The sequence below is a fragment of the Macaca fascicularis genome, chromosome 3 (genome assembly GCF_037993035.2).
Source record: "Macaca fascicularis isolate 582-1 chromosome 3, T2T-MFA8v1.1".
Taxonomy (NCBI): Eukaryota; Metazoa; Chordata; class Mammalia; order Primates; family Cercopithecidae; genus Macaca; species Macaca fascicularis.
In genome coordinates, this window is record NC_088377.1 from 99,216,076 (window position 1) to 99,236,350 (window position 20,275).

The 20,275-nt window shown below is 53.2% G+C and overlaps 1 protein-coding gene across 22 annotated transcripts in view; it reads right to left on the reverse strand.

Moving 5' to 3' along the window:
• The window catches only part of ADCYAP1R1 (ADCYAP receptor type I), a 59,664-nt gene that overhangs the window by 30,934 nt on the left and 8,455 nt on the right, over nt 1–20,275 (reverse strand). For 15 of the 22 annotated variants that reach the window (XM_074035286.1, XM_074035281.1, XM_074035279.1 and 12 more), the window contains exons 2-5: nt 17,693–17,814; nt 16,058–16,163; nt 2,761–2,868; nt 239–259 (exon numbers count right to left, since the gene is read on the reverse strand). In XM_074035286.1, the coding sequence (XP_073891387.1) occupies nt 239–259; nt 2,761–2,868; nt 16,058–16,163; nt 17,693–17,743 (286 nt within the window). In that variant the 5' untranslated portion in view covers nt 17,744–17,814. The remainder of the gene's footprint in view (nt 1–238; nt 260–2,760; nt 2,869–16,057; nt 16,164–17,692; nt 17,815–20,275) is intronic. The other 7 variants (XM_065542156.2, XM_074035284.1, XM_074035282.1 and 4 more) reach the window with 1 other exon arrangement.

Below are 20,275 nucleotides of genomic sequence, written 5' to 3' on the forward strand. Positions count from 1 at the left end.
GGACCTGAGGTCGTGCCTGTGTTGTGCATCTTCCTGTGCCCCCCTCCTCCTCCCACTTCCAGAATGGCCAAGGTTGGGGAGAGGGAAGGGAGGAAAGAGGAAAGAACCTGATCCCCAGTGAGCCTCTTATTCCACCCCCACCCCAATCCCAGCAGCCAGAGCCTGAGATCTCCTGAGGCTGGGTTCCTGCTGGATGGACAGAAAGACAGCGGTCTGTCCTCACCAAGGTTCCTCTTACCAATGGTTTCGGTCTCCCAGACTGAAACAGAGAGAAAGAGAGAGAGAAAAGTCAGAGGTGAGCAACGGGGTAAGAAAAGTCAGGAGCTGCTCTCCTTGGGTCTTGCTGATCACTTCCTGCTCCTTCCCAACCCCAAACATTAAAGAGGGCTCTGGGGGACCCAGAAGGCATGAGGACTATAAGCTGGGGACATTGGAGACCTTCAGAACAGAAACGAGTTGAAGCATTTGAGAAGAGGAGGGAGATTAGTGCTCCCACATGTCCAATCTCTCCAATATCCTACACAGCCACAGTCATCACAACAGGCTACCTGGGAACCGAGAAGAAACACAGGAATCCCATTCTCTCCCTGCAAAGTATTCAAGGCAAGTCTCACCAATCAAGCTTTGTGAATAGAGGTGCTAAAAGGCCCTGCCTTAATGAACCATTAAGAATCAGGTGTAAATAACACCTTCATTGTGTCACTGCCAGAGGAAGGAGGGAGTGTGGAGTAAAGTGTATCTTAAGAAAACCTTATTTTACTATTGATTCATTTTTGCCTTTTGTTGTTAAGAAGAAGGAGTCTGGCATGGAATCTGACCCAGAGTAGACGTTCAATAAACAAACTTTAAAGAAATGACAGAATGAAAGAAATACATGAGTGGAGGAAGTGATTAAGTTGGCCTCTACAGGAATGAATTGGAAATCAGGCTGAATCACTCACTGGCTGCCACCACGCCTGACAGCCCTCCAGTCCCACTGTATCTCTCACTGCAGCGCTTCCGCTGCGTGTATCCTCTTTCAAAATTCACTCTGGCCTGCTCAGGTCACACCCAATCCCCAAGCCCTCAGATGGCAGAGTTCAATGTCACCCTCCTCCTGGGCCGCCCGGTGGTCTGGAGGTGGAGGTATTGCTGCTGCAGGGTGCAGCACATGTAAACAAACCTTGGGGTGGGAGCCAGAGACAGGGGCCTGGGACCCCCAACATATGCCACCATTTTCTCTGCCACCTCCCGCAAGCCCCTCCCCCTGCAGGGCAGAGTCGATTATTGGAATTTGAGGTTTGACAGCAAATTGGCAAATTTGCCTTTTGCCTCTCAGAGAGGACAGGGGACTGCAGCAGGTAGGACTCAGTGCTGGAGTGGAGCCTGGAAACTTGCCTCTTCCAGAAGGACATCAGCCTAAGCCTTAGGCTGGAAAAGAAGAACGCTAAGGCCAGGTCGCATGGCCACACACAACTCGGACCCCTCTGATACCCTAGGGAGCCCCCGCCCATGGCTTCACAGCCAGGAGGTGGCTCAGTAAGTCACCTGGCTGGAGCCAGCCCCGCCAGCTCTCTCTGCCCAGCCCCAACTCAGTGCCTTCAGTTGGCCACCCTGCCTCCTGTGACACTCACAGGGATGGGGTAGAAGGCCCGTGGGGGAGTTCACAGGTCCCTTCCGTTCTGGAAGAGCCCAAGGGACCCACATCCAAAGAAGCCATCTGCAGCTACCCCTTCCCCTCAGACACCCCCTGCAAGGGAGATGGGGCTACCGGGGCTTCTGCCTGTAGGTAGAGCATCACCTTCTCTCCCCTGCCCTCTCCCTACATCCCACCTGTGCACAGAGCTCGGCCACTCTGCGCACCTTGTGGGCTCATCTATCATTTTGGTGGTCCCTGGATATCTCCACAGCACTTCAGTGCCCCCCAGAGACCTCAAACACAGATAAGCCCCGAACCCAGGTCTGCAGGACACTGCACCCCCCCAGCCTTCCCTCTCAGGGAGGCACCATTGCACACCCGTGCCTCCAAGCCCACGTTCACGAGTCACCGACAGCACTGTGACACTGTTCCCTGTGTGTGGCACCCTTTCCCCAGGCAGCCCAAGACCCAGCTCCTCCCAACTTGAGCCCATGTAACTGCCTGAGGGCAGCTAGGGCCCAGAAAATGCTCTGCTGAGCAAACGTGAGTGTGCGCCGGCCCCACTGGGCCTTATGCCAGCGTCTAAGTGGCTCTGAATGTGGATGTGGGTGTCTTGTGTCCAGCTGCCTTCCCCACGCGTCTCATTCTGCCTGAGGGGGGTGTCTACATGCACGTCTCTCTCCATGCCTCCCACTGGGCGCTGAGGATCTGTGGCTGTGGGAGGATGGTGACAATAATCTCAGCTAACATTTACTACTGCACATTCAAAACGCGCCAAGTCCTATGCTAAGTGGCGTCCACAGCATCGCTTCACGTTACCCTCACAGACGCACCTGGGAGGGGGCCACGGGGCCACATACCCAACTGACAGACAGGGGCCCGGGCTGGAGGGTGAGTGACAGCCGGCATGGATCCCATACGTGAGGACACAGCCTTGCTGTCATCCACAACCACGGTCCCCAAGTGTACCTGTGTCCCCGTGTGTGCACGTGTCTCTGGTTTCATCCCCCACACCACATGTGAGCTCGGGAGCAGGGACTGTCTGCCTATAGGGTGGCCTCCCTGTCCTTGGTGCTTGCCTGGGGCAGAGTTTGGGGAGCAGGCTAAGCCAGCGTGGCCTAAAGAGACTGGGATAAACCCACCTCGGTCTGGGTTGAAGATTCGGAAGAGCTCAGGGCAGCTGACCAGGACCATCTCACCCACGTGGGCCGGCTTCCAACACGTGATGTTGTCCCACATCCCAGGACAGCCTGTGGGTAAGACAGTCATGGTGAGAGGGGCTAGCCACACACACCCATACACACACATCACACACACCAACATACACAGCACACACACCACAGACACCACACACAGCAACCTACATGCTACATACACAACACACACACACCAACAAACACACATCACACACACACCACACCAGACACCGTGCACATCACACATACACACATACTACACATACATCACAGACACCACACAGCAACACACATCACACATATACAACACATACCACACACATGCCACATAGACCACACACACATCACACATGCATCACACACACCACATACACCAACCACTTGAACATGCACCACACACATCACACACACCACACACATATATCATACACACCACACACACACACCACATTCACACCCACACACATTACACACATCACACACACATACAACACACACATCACACATGCACCACACACACATTACACACACCACACAGAGATCACATACACACCACATATACCACATACACTACACACACACATCCTATACACACTACACACATGCACCACACACATCACACATATACACCACACACACAGCACACAACACACATCACATACACACCACACATGCCATACACACACACATCACACACACACCACACATCACACACACCATACACATGTATGCACATACCACACACACCACACATGAATGTGCACACATGCACCACACCCACACACACCACACATGAATGTGCACACATGCACCACACCCACACACACCACCCACACACACCACACACACATCACACATGTACACACACACACACCCACACTTATACATACATACACTGAGGTGTGCTCCACGGCTTATAAGCCAGGCCCTTGCAGGGGGCCGGAAGTGGTTTAGCGGAGGGAAGGTAAGGCCTACAGTCTGAGGGAAGGCTCAGCCCTGTACCGGGAACATCCCTCAAACAGGAATGGAGACACAAGGCACTTCAGGAGCACCTGGGTAGGGAAGGAGGGAGCCCGCACCTGTTTTCATACTGCCCCACACCCCCGAAGCCCCATAGCCTCACAGCTGCACAACCTCACAGGATTGTGGGGAGGGGAGACACACCAGGCCAGGGCTGGAGCCCTAGGAATGAGATGCTGAGATGCAGGGGTCTCTGCAGCAGCCTCTCCCACACGCCCCACCCTAGCCCCTCCTCAGCCACCACTGAGGGGTCCCACTTCAGACCCACCCCCTCAGCAGGGCCCCCCACCCACCCTAGGGGGAAAGGCAGGAACAGGCTGGTCTAAGGCTGCTGCTCCACTCCCCCCACCTACCCCCAAGGCAGGCCCAGCAGGGGACACAAATTCATCAGCTGGAGAAGAGGGGAAAGCCAGCCAGGCAGAAGCCTGCACGCGCCAAGCCAGAATTGTGAAAGGACTCGGAACCAGAAAAGGTGGAGGCAGGCACTACTGCAGAGGCCCCCACAGCATCTCCAGGCTGATGGAGAGGAAGGGACAGGCCAACTGAGAGGTGTTTAGGAATCCCCAAGATTTAGTGCCTCATTGGACATGAACTGCGAGGAAGAGGAAACTGTCAAGCTTGATGACCAGATTTTCAGGTCTAGGGGTCCCAGCGGCTCCTCTGACCCCCTTCCCCCGGTGCCCGCCTCTCCTTCCAGCTCTGCCAGCCTCTGTAGAGTTCCCTGCACTGCCTGACGCCACCTTTTCCTGCTCCATCCCTGCTTCTCTGGCTCTGTCCTCCCACAGTGCTGAAACACCTCTCACCAAGGTCACCAGAGACCTCTTCGCTGCCAAATCCAAGGAACAATTTCAGCCTTTACTGGGTCCCCCCCACAGCCCTGACTGAATGCAGGTGCTGGTAGCTGCCCTGCCTTTGGTTGCCCACCCTGCCCACCTTGGATGAGCTCACCCTGCTCATGGATGTTACAGAATTGTATGTGGACAACTCCCAGTCCTCTGTGCTGTCCACTCTGAGAGGGTAGAGCCCACAGCTGGTTGCCTGCTGGACATCCCCATCTTGAAGAACCAAAGATGATTCAAACACTGCAGTCCAAGACTCAGTGCAGCATCTCCTACTCAAAGCTGATTGCCTGTTCCAGCCCCAGCTGGAAACTTGGGAGTCACCCCACTTCATCTCCTTCCCTTTAGTGCTCCTGATCAAGCCCTTGCTGGTTTTACCTTGAAACCTTGTGCAATCCATGCCCCACTCTCTATTCCTTCACCCTACTCAGTGAAGGAGCTCAGGACCCCTCACTGAGACCACGGGTACATAAACCCCATACAGCTATGACCACAAGCTTTTCAAAATGAGTATCTGGCCATGTCAAAGCCCCCCACCAACAATCCCACGCTTTCTGGGCTCTTAGCACCCTCAATCCTTAACATGGTACTTACGACCCTACCACTCACTTTTCCTTCCAGCTTGTGGGTAGTGGTTGAGGCCATGGGATGAGACAGCTCACTTTGGGAAGGGACGTAAAGTGAGAAGAGCATGGAGGAGGGAACCCTGGAGATCCCATATTTATGGAGTGGGCAGAGGAAGCACAGGTAGTGATGCAAGCAGGAGAGAGTTGCAGAGGTATGGCGGGGAGGCAGGAGCGTGGAGCGCCAGGCAGCAGAGGGAAGCTGCAGGAAAGCAGCCTGCAGCTGTTAGGGATTATAAAGGAAGGCTATAGAGAAGGCTTCTGTGCCACGTCAGGGACAGCGAGTGACCGACAGCACCCGCCTCACAGGGCTGCTGTGAGGATTAATGAGTTCATATGTGCAAAGCTGTCAGAACAGAGCCAGACTCACTCAATGCCTCCTCACTGCTGTCAGAATCATTAATTTCATTATCCCAGTTAGGTGTCCCTGGGAACCACTCCCCTGAGAGGCCTTCATAGGCAGGGAGGTGAAGCAGGGACCTGCAAGGTGAGATGGCCAGGGCAGGGCCGATGACCGGCCCAGAGGACCCCTGGGAAGGTGCTGGAAAGAGGAGGGGCTTGGAGCAGGGGCCATGAGCTCACAGTCTCTGTTAGGGTCTGTGACGCTTGAGTGCTGTTTGGACCAGAAGGTATCCACAGCTTCTAGATGGAGAATATCCTGTCTCTCGGAATTCACACCCGGCTATTTTGGAGTTCGCACCCAGTCACATTGGCCCATAGCATCCTGCTCATGAAAGACAGAGTTTGGGAGCCAGAGGTACCATAGAAAGCTCTGAGAAGAATAACCCAAGAAGGCAAAGACATTAAAGGCCAGATGAGGGGAGCCGGGTATCAGGTCTCATAGCAATAGGCCAGTCATCGATAATTCCTGTGTAACCGTTAGCAGTGGACATCTAGCCAGCATGTGCTTGGCTGTGACATCATGTCCTTGAAAGAGACCCAACAGCACATCTTTGGCTGCAGCAGCCCATGTTGACCGTGGAACGGCCGTGGAGCGTGGCTGCGTCTGGCCCATGCCCCGGGAGCCCCAGCCAACAGATGTTCCTTTAATGGGGAACATTAGGCCCCGGAACAGCCAGCTGCTGCTACCATCTGACACTGCCGAGGTCACAGGGCCACTTCAGAGAGAATGAGCAGGGTCATGAGGGTTGAGGTCAAGGAAGGCTGCAGAGGTTGGGTGGGTGGCATGAGGGGAGAAGGGGGTTCTCATGTTGGCAGCAGAACAGGGGATGCATTCTCTTAACTACTATTTACTGAGTACCTGCCTTGTGCCAGGGACCATCTATGCACCAGGGCCAGATAGTGGAGAAAAAGACAAAGCTGTGAAATTGACGTTTGAGGGCAGAGTGAGGGGAAAGGGCAGGTCTCTACTCAGCGTCAGCACCGGAAGCCTTAAAACTTGAGTTCTGATCTCCTGCCACAGGCTCACTTGTGACTCAGGCCAGTCACCGCCCCCTCCACCATGATTCACATTTCCTATGTGCACACGGACAACTGAGTGTCTCTGTGAACTCCCAGCTGTGAGTGACCAGAGCTCAAATCTGGAACAGAGATTCACCCGGGACCTATTGGTGCCCAGAGGATAGCTGGGGCAGCTAAAGGTGCCTAAAGGGCATCTGCTGAAGTGCCCCACCCCAGCCCGGGGCCTGGGAGCTCTCAAGATATATCTGCCACAGTTCTCAAAGCCCTCCTGGCACCCCGTATGTCCCCAGCCTGGGCGCCCTCTAGAGTCCTGGAGACAATTTGTATAGTACCAGGGCAGCTGGGAAACCTAGAATGAGACCTCAGGACCCCAGGACCCGAAGACAATGTCCCTGACCCTATCGAGAGCTCGAAAGCCTCCACTCAGCCCTCTAGCCTGCATTGCTGGGGTCTCAGGAGACTCACAGCTGCCTCCCTGGGGCTCCCTAGAATGCCCTGGTGCCCATTTCTCTTGCAGTTACCACCTCCCAGCCCAGCACAGATGGGAAGACCCAGCAGGCTCCCACCTCCTCTCCTCTTCTGAATGGAAGTTGCTCTGGCCTCAGCGGATTGGAGCTGAATCCTCCCAGGCCCCTTCCCCTGGAGCTTGGGAGGATGGGAGTTGGGTTCCTGAGACAGCCTTGGGTTTTTCTAACTAAAAACAGCAGCTGATTTTCCTTCCACTCACACACAGTACGTCCAGCTTCTACAGACCCATATGTTCCACACTCCAGTCTCAACAAAGCTAAATTTTGTTGAGACTGGAAGATTTCAAGATGCCTTTTCTCCTTCTTCTCCCCCTCCTCCCCCTCCTCCTTTTATCCTTTTTTTTTTCTTCCCACTTTCTTCTCCCTCTCTCTCTTAATTACTCATTTATTCAAGACATACTGAGTCAGACGATGCAGAACAATACAAGAGTGAATAGAAAGGGCCCAGTGTCTGCCTTCACAGAGCTCTTAGTCCAGTTGTATTAATAATTTTAGATTTTTATCTAAATTTTTAGAGATGCCACTGGATGGTGTATTCATTCCCCACTGCTGCTGTAAGTTTGTAAGCAAACTTACTGTCTTAAAATGGCACAACTTATCATCTTATATTCCTGTTCAGAAGTCTGAAATGGGTCTCATTGGGCTAAAATTAAGGTGTCAGCAGGGTTACCTTTCATCTGGAGGTTCTAGGGGAGAATCCATTTCCTTGCCTTTTCCAGATTTAAGAGGCCACCCACATTCCTGGGCTCATGGTCCCTTCCTCCCTCTTTGAAACCAGCAGCTTTGCATCCTCAAGTCTCTCTCCTTCTCTGATTCTCCTGCCTCCATCTTTCACTTGTAAGGACCGATGTGATTATTCTGGGTCCACCCAAATAACCCAGGATAAAATTCTCAGTTCAAGATCCTTAATTCCCTCTGTAAAGTTCTTTTTGCTATGTAAAGTAACACATTCACAGGTTTCAGGGATTAGGATGATGTGGGCCTCTCAGGGCGGGGTGGGGAGCATTATTCAACCTACCACAGAGAGGCTTTAAGACAAGGAGTCACACTTGGATTTGATTGTGTGGGGAAGATCATATAGTCCAATAGCAGAGATGCAGATATGGGGAGGCGTGTTAGGACATGGCTGTAGTCTAGGGGTGGGATGAAAGAGCTGGATTTGGAGCGATGGCAGCAGAGTTAGAGAGGAGTCCTGTGTGGGACAGAGTCAAGAGCAGAGCTGACAGGGCTTGGCCACACACTGGACCTAGCTGGCAAGTGTGCAAAAGACTATTAGTGCTCACCCACATCACATGACTGAGGGCACGCCAATGGTGAGAGGGTGGAAATGTGGAACCCATCTCTAAAATATCCCTCACAAGCTTCCACAGCCTGCCTCTCTTCCTTCTCAGAACCACCCTTGAAGACCACATGTTAAGGGTAGCAGTGTTCCAAGATGGAAGAAACCTGGATCCCTGAATGACTGTGTGAAGTCGAGCTCCGCCTCCTACCTCTGCTGACCACACTGGCCTATGATACATGCAAGCAAGAAATGTACTGTGCTAAGTCTCTCAGATTTTAAGATTGATTTGTTACTGCTGCAGAGTCGAGGCCATCCTGACTAACACAGTACAAGGGAGAGAGGTACCAAGGATGTCACCCGGGTTTCTGGCTTCTGTGTCTGGATGAACAAGTGGATTGATGGGTGGATGGACGGGTGGGTGGGAGGATGGATGGATGGATGGATGGATGGATGAATGGATCATTTACCACAGTGGAAAGGGCCAGGTGAGAAGCAGATGTTGGGGGAATTAGGCAAGTTGGAAAGCAAGAGCTTAGTCTGGGGTATGTTCAGTTTGAGATGGTGCTAAGAGCCAAGAGGAGACAGCTGTCGAAGTAGGCAGCTGGAGAAAAGTCTGGAGTCTAGAGAAGTAGCAACTGGAGAAGAGGGCAGGGAGCGGGCAGCACAGGGATGCTATTTAGGCCACGGACATGGATGGTTTGTCTAGTGAGAGAACAGAGATCAGGGAAAAAAAGAGGAGAGAACAGGCCTGGCCCCAACAGAAATGCCAGCATTTAGAAGAGGCCTTGGCTAAGAAGACTGAGGAAGAAAACCAGGACAGGCGAGGGACACAGCAGCCAGGAAAACATGTTTCAGAGAGGAGATGGCCGAGTGCAACCAAGGCCAAGTTTCCGTCCTCCCCTTCTTCCTCCAGAGGTTGAAAATCAGAACAGATCCTGTTCTCTGTGAGACCTCTCCACTCCTGACAACACTCCAAGTCTCATGGCTCCATCTGTGTATAGGCCCCCACTGGGGGACATGCAGTGTATAGGCCCCCACTGGGGGACATGGGGAGAGGAATGCAGGCCCGGGGGTGGGTGGGGGAGTGCTGCATACACTTTCTGGAGCTGCTCCCACCTAAGACATTATAAAGTGCCCAGGAATGGCAGTGAAGTGTAAAGCAGGAGGGAAGGGATCCACTCAGGCAGGGCGACTGAGAGAGAACGCACGAGCTATTAGCTTTTGTCTGGAACAAAATAAGGAGCTAATCCTGGGTTGTCATGGTGATGATTTTGTCCAGTTCTACAGTGTTCAAAACTCCATAGAGCAGGGCACCAAAGAGACTCAGACAAAGCCGTGGTCCTTCCTTTGAGAAGCCACCTGAGGATGCCCGGGTATTGTTAGAACAAGATCCCCATTTTAGCATGCAATCCAGGGTAAAAACAATTCAATTTACTTTACAGCCAATGTTTCTGTTCCATAAAATGAGGACCCCGCTGTGAGCTGAGTGCTGGGGGTGGCAAAGGACTAAATATGCTGCCATCCCCTTTGGAAGTCAGTGGTTCTCAAGGTATGGACCGCAGACCGGCAACACCACCTGGGAACTTGCTGGAAATGCAGATGCTCAGGCCCCATCCAGATGTACTGAATCAGAAACTCTTGGGGTGGCCCTAGCAATCTGTTTTAACAGAAGATCTGATATTCAAGTTTGAGAATGACCAGACTTCAGGAAGACACAAGTTTGGATAGAAGTGAAACCCTCTGTCAGGGAATAAGTTCCTCAACATGAGGGTCCCTGCAGCACCACCCTTTCCTCAGGCTTGAGGACTGTTGAGTCTCAGAGCAGCTGAGAGGCCCAGACAAGAAGCTCCTCCTGCTCTAAGGATGGGGAAGCCTTGGGCCAGCCCTGATGTGCTTCCCTCCTCTTGGCCTCTCCCCTCTAGTGAAGGCAGAGAGGACTGGATCAAGGCACTTGGTGCCCTGGACAGGCCTCTGAGACCAGGTCAGAATAGCAATGAGCAGGCCTTTCCATCCTCCCTCCAAGCCTGCTCTCTGCTGCCCCTGCTATGGCCACCACAGGCCTCCTCTTCCTTCTCCACCAGAGTGTGGGGACCCCCATTGAGGACCACACTGACCAACACTGCTTAGATGCAAGGAAGGTTTCTGGGCTGATGAAAATCTGCAGCCCTGCAAAGAGGAGATGCTGGCTGGTCTCATCCTGGGCAGGCAGACTGCAGAGTGAACAGAGCCTGGGGGCTGTGTAGCCTGGGGATGCCAATTCCCAGGTACAGGTGTTCTTTGTCCCTCCCTTCTGGTCACGAGAGCACTGCGGGAGAAAGGGCACTTCCTGTCTGAGATAACAGACCTGGGTCCCATCTTAGAGCCAGCTCTGCCTCCAGTGTGGTTGGCCAATGACCACCACCTCTGGCCTCAGCCTCCGTGGGCATCATATGACAGAGCCAACTTGGTATTGGCTCAAATCCCATTAGCATTTAGGGGTTTGGAACCGGGGACAAAACGACTAACTATGTCTCCAAAGCTCCTACTCTCCTCAATAAACACCTTTAAAACATGACAAGGATTTTGCAAACAATGCAAGGCAGGCTGCAAGCTTGCTTTCACTCCCTATGGCCATCTCTCTGGGCTCTATTTTTCACTCCCATTAAGCGGCCTGCTACCATGGGTGCCTCCTCTCAGTGCATCTCTGTCTCCTGGCTACCATTCTGAAGGCCACTCTGCACAGCACCATTCTAGGTTCTCCTTGGGGTGGAGGTCCCAGGACCAGTGAGGAGCAGGGGCTTGAAGGAAACAAGTGCCTTCCTGGAGCCCCCTGGAGTCCCCCAGCCATGCACACACAGTGCCACGGACATAATTCAACTAAGATCAGGGCTCTTGTTCCAATGGACTCTTATTACTAGATTTAAAAGATTGTGGGAGACACACAAAATATATAAAAGTATGTTAAAACTCTATAAAAGACACTGTTGTGAGTTTACACTCACAGGCATTGGAACAAGCTGTCAGGTTTCCTTTTTCAAGTGTGTTTCAAGGACATCAGCTGACCTTTGGCCAGCATTCCGTGCATGGTGTGTGTGCTTGGGGACCACCCGGGCAGGGAAGGTGCAGGAAAGAGATGCAGCAGGAGGGCTGGCATGGATTAATAACACAACACATAGATGTCGATTCTTTGGTACACTCAGGTTTGACTCGGCTAGTAGTGAGCTCCCCAGCCTGGCTTATCTGGGCCCTGAGGGGCTACTCTCTGCCTGAGATCGCTTGAGTACCCTGGTGGATGCTGCGCTCTGGTCAGTGGTTCTCAGACCTGTATACACTTTAGAATCACCTGGAGGCTTTTAACACAGATCTGCATGGAGTCCTCCTGACCCAAATGCTGAGGACTTTGGTCTGGAGAGGGGCCTGGACATCAGCATCTTTAAATGCTCCTGGGGGCTCTACAGTGCTGCAGGTGTGATGACAGGAGTGGAGGCCCATCTTTCACACGTGTGTTTAATTTGGAGCCAAGAAGCCCAGCTCCAGCCAGGGCACCCCTAAGAGCAGGCCAGAGGTTCTTAAGGTGCAATGGGGTAAAAGTAAGGCCTTCCCTGGTGAGTGACAGCAAGGTCAACACTCTCCCTGAACTTGAGGTCCCCTTGAGGGGAGTCCTCCAACCTCAGCCTGCAGGGCAAGCTCTTCAGACCACAACCCCAAAGTGAGCGGGATGGACGCTGCTTCTCAGGACAGCTTTCCCAGGGGCCTCTCCTCACCCTGGGCTGCCCCTCTCCTTCCCAAGCAAGTCATTAGAAGCCGAGACCTCATTCTATCCTGGGTCTCAGAAACACAAACACCTGTTGGCCTTTTCATAGCTAAGGAAAGGGCAGACCTCAAGCACATTTCAGGGCCCCTCTCTCCCAAGGCCTCTTTCCAGCCTCACTGCAACTGCCTCTGCTGTATGACCTTTCACCCTGGCAAGGGGAAAGCCGAGGGCCAGGGTGTCTCCTCACTCCTCTTCTGAGCAGCAAATGCAGCCCAGGGGTGAAGGCATGAACTCCAGAACCATCCTCATGCACACCTTGGCTCCACCTTCCCAGCTGAGGGGTTTACTAGGTAAGAGACAAGCAACCTAACCTCTCTGTGTCTAAGCATCTTCATGTGTTAAATGGGGGTAAAACTCTACGCAGCCCATAGGTTGCTGAGGGTTAAATGAGTTATTGAGCGTGCGCACGCACACGTGTGTGTGTGTGTGTGTGTGTGTGTGTGCGCGCGCGCATGCGTGCATGTCTGAGAGAGAGACAGAGAACCCAGTGCCCGCCTTGAAGTGCTGGCTGTTACAGTGCTCACCCGCCTTACTCACTGCTCCCCTTCCACCCTTCTCCAGCTGAACGCCTCTCTCCACCTTCCCGTACTCTCCGTCTGCCCTCTGAAGCCCAGATCTGGTCCCTAACCTCTCCCCTGCTCTTCCAGAGAGCCTCCCAGGATTGTTCCAAGTGGCACTGACCTGCTTCCTAGAGATGTCTCTCTACTCCCCAGAAGAACTGGGATCTAGCAGAAGGTGGCAGCCCTGGAGACCCCCAACACTCCAAGATGACAGCTCCTAATAACTACAGTGTCTTAGTTAAGCGCTTAGCCAATGCCATATGCTGTCCTTAGCACTTCTCACAGGCTTTTATCACTTAATTGCAATAATCCCAAGTGGTAGGTATTATTTTTCCTCCATTTTTCAGACATGAAAATTAAGGTATTAAGGGCCCTTCAAAGATCCCCGGCTGGTGCTGGGGCTGGCGGGGGGGTGCTGGGACCCAGAGTGCGTCACTCTTCAGAGGTGGTGCATCCCAGAAGTTGAGGGTACAGGCTGCCTGAGGGCAAGTTCCACCTCTGCCTCTTAATGGACTATGTCCTTAAGCAAAGTACCTCTTTGTGCCTCAGTTCCCTTATCTATAAAATAGGGGTCATAATAGAACCACCCCCAACCCCCAGCCGCTGCAGTGGTAGAATGAAGTGCTGGCACAGAGCCTGGCACACAGGAAGTCTATAGAGGGCCTGGCTATTAACATGATCCACTCCACCCCACTCATTTTAAAAGAGAAGATCCTGAGGCCCAGAGCAGGAAAGGGCCATGGAGCTGGTGGTCCAGCTGGGCCTTCAGTCTTTTCCTCTTCCCCACCTAATGGCTGCCCTTTGCTTCTGCTTAATTAGCTCAGCCCCACCCCATGATTCAAGGAAGGGGACGAGTAGGGAGAGATGAGGGCCCCTCTCCTTTAGGCAGACCGTGAGAGGGTGCAGCCTCCTCTCCCATCTGGACAGGGTTAAAGGAAAGCTATTCACTCACCTCTTGGAGAATCCTTCACACCCTGACCTCCTATGACCAGCCCTGACTCACAAGGTCCCTGAAGGCGGACAAGCGGAGCCCCTGGAGCAGTGGCAGAGATACCAGCTCAGTGGGAGCCAGTCACTGCTTTCCCCCACCTTCAACTCCAGTGGAGACGGACATGAAATACACAATATCTGCTCCCTGGGCCCTCAGCCATGCCCCCTCAACAGCCCAACCCATCTGCTCCAATTCTGAGTTCCAAATACAGGAGGTTACTCACTACTGCCAAAAACACCAGGCTCCTGCCTCTTGTGGACTCCTCAGCCTACCGTGTTCACCCATTCGTCTATCCCTCAATTGTCCACCGCCTTCAAATGCCTACCTGTCCCTTGGGTCTAGCTCAAGGGTTCTCAACACCAGCTTCTCATTAGAATCGCCTGGGGAGCTTTTAAAACCTATGGTGACTATGACGGACTCAGGCTTCTGATTTAATTGGTTTGGATTGTGGCTGGAGTACATTTTTCTGAAGGTTCCCCAGTGATTCTGACGTGCAGCCAGGTTTGAGAAGCAAGGATCCAGTTTCAATATATGAATCCTTCCCACAGAGAACTTATCTCTTCCTCTCCTGAGCAGACCTGCAGGTGAGACCTGCTCCCCAGCACCGGCCGGGCCCCTCCAGGGATGCTGCATGTCCAGCCTGGCATCCATCTCCCTTGTCTCTGCTGCAACATCCCTGTGGACAGGCCTGTCTTGCCCTCTCAGCCCAGAGTTCAACAAGCAGGTGTGCAATTAAACTGCACACAGCTTACACTGAGGTCCCTATCCCACCCCAGCCCCTGCCTCTTATTCTTCCCTCCTGGATGCTTTTATTGCTCAACCCCAAATGTATCCAAGACATGTGATGCAGGAGTAATGGCCCTGGGTTGGGAGCAGGACACCTGGATTCCAGACCCACCTCAGCCTGATCCTCCATGGATCCACACCATCCCTGCCCTCAGGGCTCGGCAGTCCCACCCTCCAAACAGAGACTCGGACCAGATATTCTTGGGGTATTCTTTGAGTCTCCTCCAACTGTGTGCCCTTCTGGGCCCCCTGCCTCAGTTTCCCTCACTGGTGGGGCTCCAAATCCCCATTCAGCCTTGGTTAGGGCTGAGCAAGAGCTCAGCTGGAGGCAAAGGCCAGCAGAGCCCAGAGTAGCTCCCTCACCAGTTAATGTTCACTGAGAAGCAACTGGCCGGGGAGCTCCGTCCAGTGGGACCATTCCATTTAACTGGGCTGCGGATTAATCGAGTGCTTAAACAGATGGTGCTCAGAGGAGCCAGGAGGATCCAGAAGGAAAAATGAATCCCTCCCGCCTGAGCAGAGAGTCCTACCCTTAGGCAGCATGGAGCCAGTCCTCCAACGATTGAGGCGAAAGTGAGGCTGGAGAGGCCTCTGTGATGCCCCCTCCCCCAAATCCCCAACTTCCCCCGAGGCCAAGAGCTGAAGGCACCTTTGCTCTGTGAGCCTTAGCTTCCCATCTGCACAATGGGGAGTTAGGAGGAGAGGGGTTCAGTGGGGCCACTGGTTCTCACCAGGGATCGTGTCACTCCCTTGGGACATTTGAAATCTTGGGAGGCATTTTGTGGCTGTCATTGGGATCGGGGTATTATGGGCATTTAGAGGGAAAGGCTAAGAACGCTCAATGTCCTGCAACGTGTGCTTCCTCCAGCGCAGGGAAGCAGGACCCTCCTCAAATGCAGTCCCAGGAGAAGCATTGTATCCAAGTCTTCAAGACTGCAGTTCCTGCTGCTGCTTTCTTCTCTGACTTCTGATGCAATGAGCAGAGGAGATCGGAAAGGACCCCACATTTCCTGCCCTGGGTTGACCAAGTGCTCTACAGCTCAGCCACAGGCAACAGCTGTGTCCCTGCTGCCACCAAGCCCATTCTGCCTGCTAACAAGCTCTTGACAGCCACTGCCCAGCCCAGGCACCAACGCTATCCTAGCCCCTGTGGGAGAGAAGGCGGCCATGTCCAGTCACCCAGAACAGCTGTGAGGCATCCAGGCCACACTAGCCTTGAGGACAGCAGCCCCAGCATCATTGCCCAGAGCAGATCCAGGACATCAGTATTCCAAACGGCTTTCTGAAGGCCCCAGAAACCCATACCCTTGACCACTCTCTGCTAAGTGAGCCTGAGAACAGGGAAACAGTTCTAAAAGCTGGCACTGGGGATGTGACAGGCTCCCTGCTGCCCCGCTCACCTGGAGAGGATTCATTGAAGCCCATCAGCTCATTGGCCCTCTGGATCTTCTCCAGGCACATGGATTGCTCCTTCTTGAAGATGCAGTCAGAATGCATGGCGGGGGCCTGTAGGAGAACACAGGATGTACGGTGGGAGCAGGTAGGAAGGCCACCTGTAGTAGCTCTCCTACCAAAGCCCCAGGGGCAGTGTCCTGGAGGGAGTGGGGAGTAGAAGCAGAGAGGAGAGTGACAAGAGATGTCAGGGCCAGCAGGGGCCCTGACATTCACCTTGAGAGATACCATGAGGGCTCTTCTCAGTCACCAACCCAATGTGTGGCTTTGGACAGGTCCCACTCCCTCCTGGGCTCTCAGTTTCCACATCTTATAACAATATTAGCAAGTGCATATAGCACTTCACTCTGTGCATGCATTATTCTGAGTGTCATATGTGTGCGTGTGTATGGATATGGAGAGTACTATGCAGTACTATTTTTATCATTTTCCATTTTACAGATGTGGAAACTTAAGTACAGAGATGTTAAGTCACTTGCTCAAAGTCATGTGGCTCAGTAGACTGAAAAGCCAGGATTCAAAGCCAGGAGGTCTGACTCCAGCAGCCACGAGGCTACGACTGCAGTTTAAAGGAGAAAACAAGTGGTAGGGGAGAAGTCAGGCTGAGAAAGCTCATTGTCTGTTTCCTCCAGGGACTCAGGAAGAAGGTGCCCCCAGCAGCTGCAGGCTAAGGAGCGGTGGTGCCATTTAGTGGGGACTACTCACCATCCTTATTTACAGAAGGAGAAACTGGGGCTCAGAAAGGTTAAGAAACTCCAGCCCAAAGTTACACCGCTGCTTAATAGCAGATATGGGCTTCAAGTTCAGGACCAAGTAACTTCACAGTCTATGCACTGCTATTATGACAGCTGCTTCCAAATGCTGTCGCTTTAACACAAGACCCCAGGGCAGGGATGGTTCCCAGGGGTGTATCAGCAAGTATGGAGGCAGTCACAAGGCATTTGAGTTGCCAAGGGCCATGTTTGGGGACACAGTCCAATCCCTAGTATTCACAGATGTGCAGGCAGTTCTCAGGGAAAGGGACGGGCTTGTCTGTGGCCACACAGTGAGTCAGGGCAGAGGCAGGACTGGTACCCAGGGTTCTGAGGACAGCCTCACCCACTGCTATTCTGAACTCTCAGGTAGAGTGGTGGGACCAATACCTGGGAGTCCTCCTCTGCCCACTCCCCATTCCCACCTTTGCTCAGGGAGAGACCTGAGCAGGGGGCAGCCTCCTGAGTTCTGTCCTGGCAGGGCATTGTGGGCTGGTGACGAGAAAATCGAAAGAGCCTTCTGCAGCCCTGACCAGGGTTCCTGCATTCAGCTGAGCAGGTTGTGTACTGTGCAACTCTAAAGGTTGCCACACATTACCGTCATAAAGATTTGTAAATTTTGTAATCATTTCTAGTCAAATCAGTACAGGGTCTTGAGGAAGGCATGTGTTTTCTGATTCACACAAAGGCACTGGGTGGCCCACTGGTGGTGTTGGCAGAAATACCAGCCAGATGAATAGCTGAGCTGAGGGCACACATAAAACATGGGTTCTCTGGAGTGGGGGTTCAGGTGAGCCTGGGGCTCCCAGAGAGACGTTCCTGGGCCCTTACCATAGGCAGCAGGAGGATAGCAGCCAGGGAAACCTGCACGACACAAGCCATGACGCTTCTTGGCCAGCACCACTGGCCTCCCACTGACAGCAGCTGTGGGTCAGCCCCAACGTGGCTCTGGGCTAGAGAGGAAGGAAAGATGTGAATCCTGTGAGCCCAATGCAGTGGCAGGGGGCGAGACCACCTCCCTTCCTTATTCCCCCAGCTCCCTGCAGCACGGCTTTCAGCCTCCAAGGATAACCCTACCTCCCTGCCTGCATCCGTCTTGCTCGTTCTTCTTCTGCCTTGCAAACATGTGCTAGGCACTCAGTCTGTGCTAGGTGCTGGGATACTATGGGTACACACTGGCTCAGCTCCACCAGTCTCCTGGCATGGTCTGGAATGACTTTCTCCTTGGCAACAGAGGGATTGCCTCCCCAAATCTTCACATTTTCCCCCTCCTCCACAGTGACAAAGCTTTCGCTGGTACATGCATGCTCACCTAGAGATGCTATTTCCTGGTATCTCTAGACTGGAGGTGTGGGCACATGATGAAGTTGTTAGCACTTATAGAATGTGGGTGGCAGCCTGTGGCCACATCTGCACCCTCTGTGCATGAGGTCCTGGCATGATCTCTGCTCTTGCTCTTTAACCCTTCCCAAATGACAAACCCGACTTTGACAGTGTGGACATGAACAGGATCTGAGGGGGGTAGGGAGCAACGCTGCGAGAGGAGGCAGGACCGCCAAGTGACCTTGTGGAACCCAGCCACCCAGCCTGCCTGGAGGCCCACCTAGCTCCAGACTGTTACACCAGCAGGAAACCACCTTCTAGCTAATTACCCCCTTAAAGGGCCTCTTTGTTCCAGCTGCCTGGCCTGGTTCCCTAACAATTACACCCTCTTTTTGCCCTACCTCACTCTACTTCATCTTCGGGATAAAGCCTTAAACCATGACACAGAAAATACAGTGACAGCTGAAGCATGTGCTCAGACCTCAGAGCTGCAGGAGCTCCAAGGGGGCAGGTCTGCAAGGACTGGGGCCACTGGTGGGGACCAAACAGATAGGTTACAGGGAGTCGAGAAAGGAGGCTGCAAGAGCCCAGCATGCTCCCAGGGGAATAGTATACTCTGCTTCTAAAACTGATCATTACGACATACACCCTACAACACAGCAATTCTGCATCTGATAAATATTTGCACTTGGACGAAAAGAAGCACATGCAAGCACATTCGCCACCGCATCCTTTAAAATAGCATCAACAATAAAAAATGGGACAGCAAAGCATCCATCAACAGGCACTGCTAAATAGGCTCCAGTAGAGCTGTGCAATGGTTATGGTTATTTAAAAATTATTATTACTATTAAATTATTATAAAAGAGATTGAGTAGGTCCATATCAGGGCACTGCTAACCCACAGGTGTCTGGCCCAGGAGGCCACGGGGGGCCCGAGCAAATCCTTCATGTGCATCCCAACCATTAGTCCTTGCACACCCCCCTCAGCGGGCAGAGCTGCTGCACCCCAGGGGCCTTTGTGTCCCTCACTCTCTGCCTAACCACATCCCCTCCCTCTCTCCTTGCCTCCCACAGGGCCTCTCCAAGCTCAAGCTGGAGATAAGCAGGCATCCAAAAAGCGGAAATAAAACCAGCTGCAGGAAGGCTCAAAAAGAGGGAGCCCCCATCTCCCCATATTATGCACCAGGGCTCAATCAGAGATGTGGAGGGAGGCCTCAGATATCCCCAAGAGATGCTCCAAGAAGCCTTGGGACCATGGCAACACTGGCCCAGCCTCTTCCTGGGGGTCAGGGAGGGCAGGGCAGGCTGGGGAAGCACTGGTCTCAGCACTCCTGGGCACCCTGAGGCACCATCTCTACCAGGCACTCAGGCTTTGGTCTCTGTACCAGCTCCTAGGGCTTGCCAGGCCCCTGGTGGCCACAGGCTACCTCTGGCGTGACCTAGCACTGGTGGCCCCCAAAGGGCTTGGTCACTTCTACCAGCCCTGGGAAACCCAAGGCTCTGCCTGCAAAGAGACAACCCTGCTGACTTGCCTGGCTGCGAGGGAGGAGTGTCTGGCACCAGTGACCCTCGGCAGAGGCTGGAGGCCATCTCTCTAGGCCAGCAGAGTGTTTTGGGGAGATCCTGCAAGGCAGAGAGCCTCCAAGATCAGGGGTTGATTCCCTGCATCTTCCACAACCTCAGGCCACAAAGGTGAAAACAGAGCTCCTTGCTCTCAGCAACACCTTGAGATGGCAGCAGCACTACCCCTGTTAAGACTGGGCTGCCCCCTAGCGGATACTCACTGCTTCCCCAGCAAAGCCCTAACCTCTGACCCCAGTATGAAACCTGGGCTGCCCACTAGAGTCATCTGAGCTTTCCAAAACTACCCCTGCCCAAATGAATCAGAAGCACTCAGCTGTGGTTTGGGCAGCAGTGGTGTTTAAAGTTCTCCAGGTGATGTTCTTGTATAGTTAGGATTATAAAGCCTCTATTTTAACCTTTATTAGAAGCCAGGGAGCTGGCACAGAGGAAACCAGGATTTTGAACAGCTCTGGTGGGGTGGGAGAGCGGGTGGCAGCAAGCAGACAGTGAGTTTGTGTTTTGAGG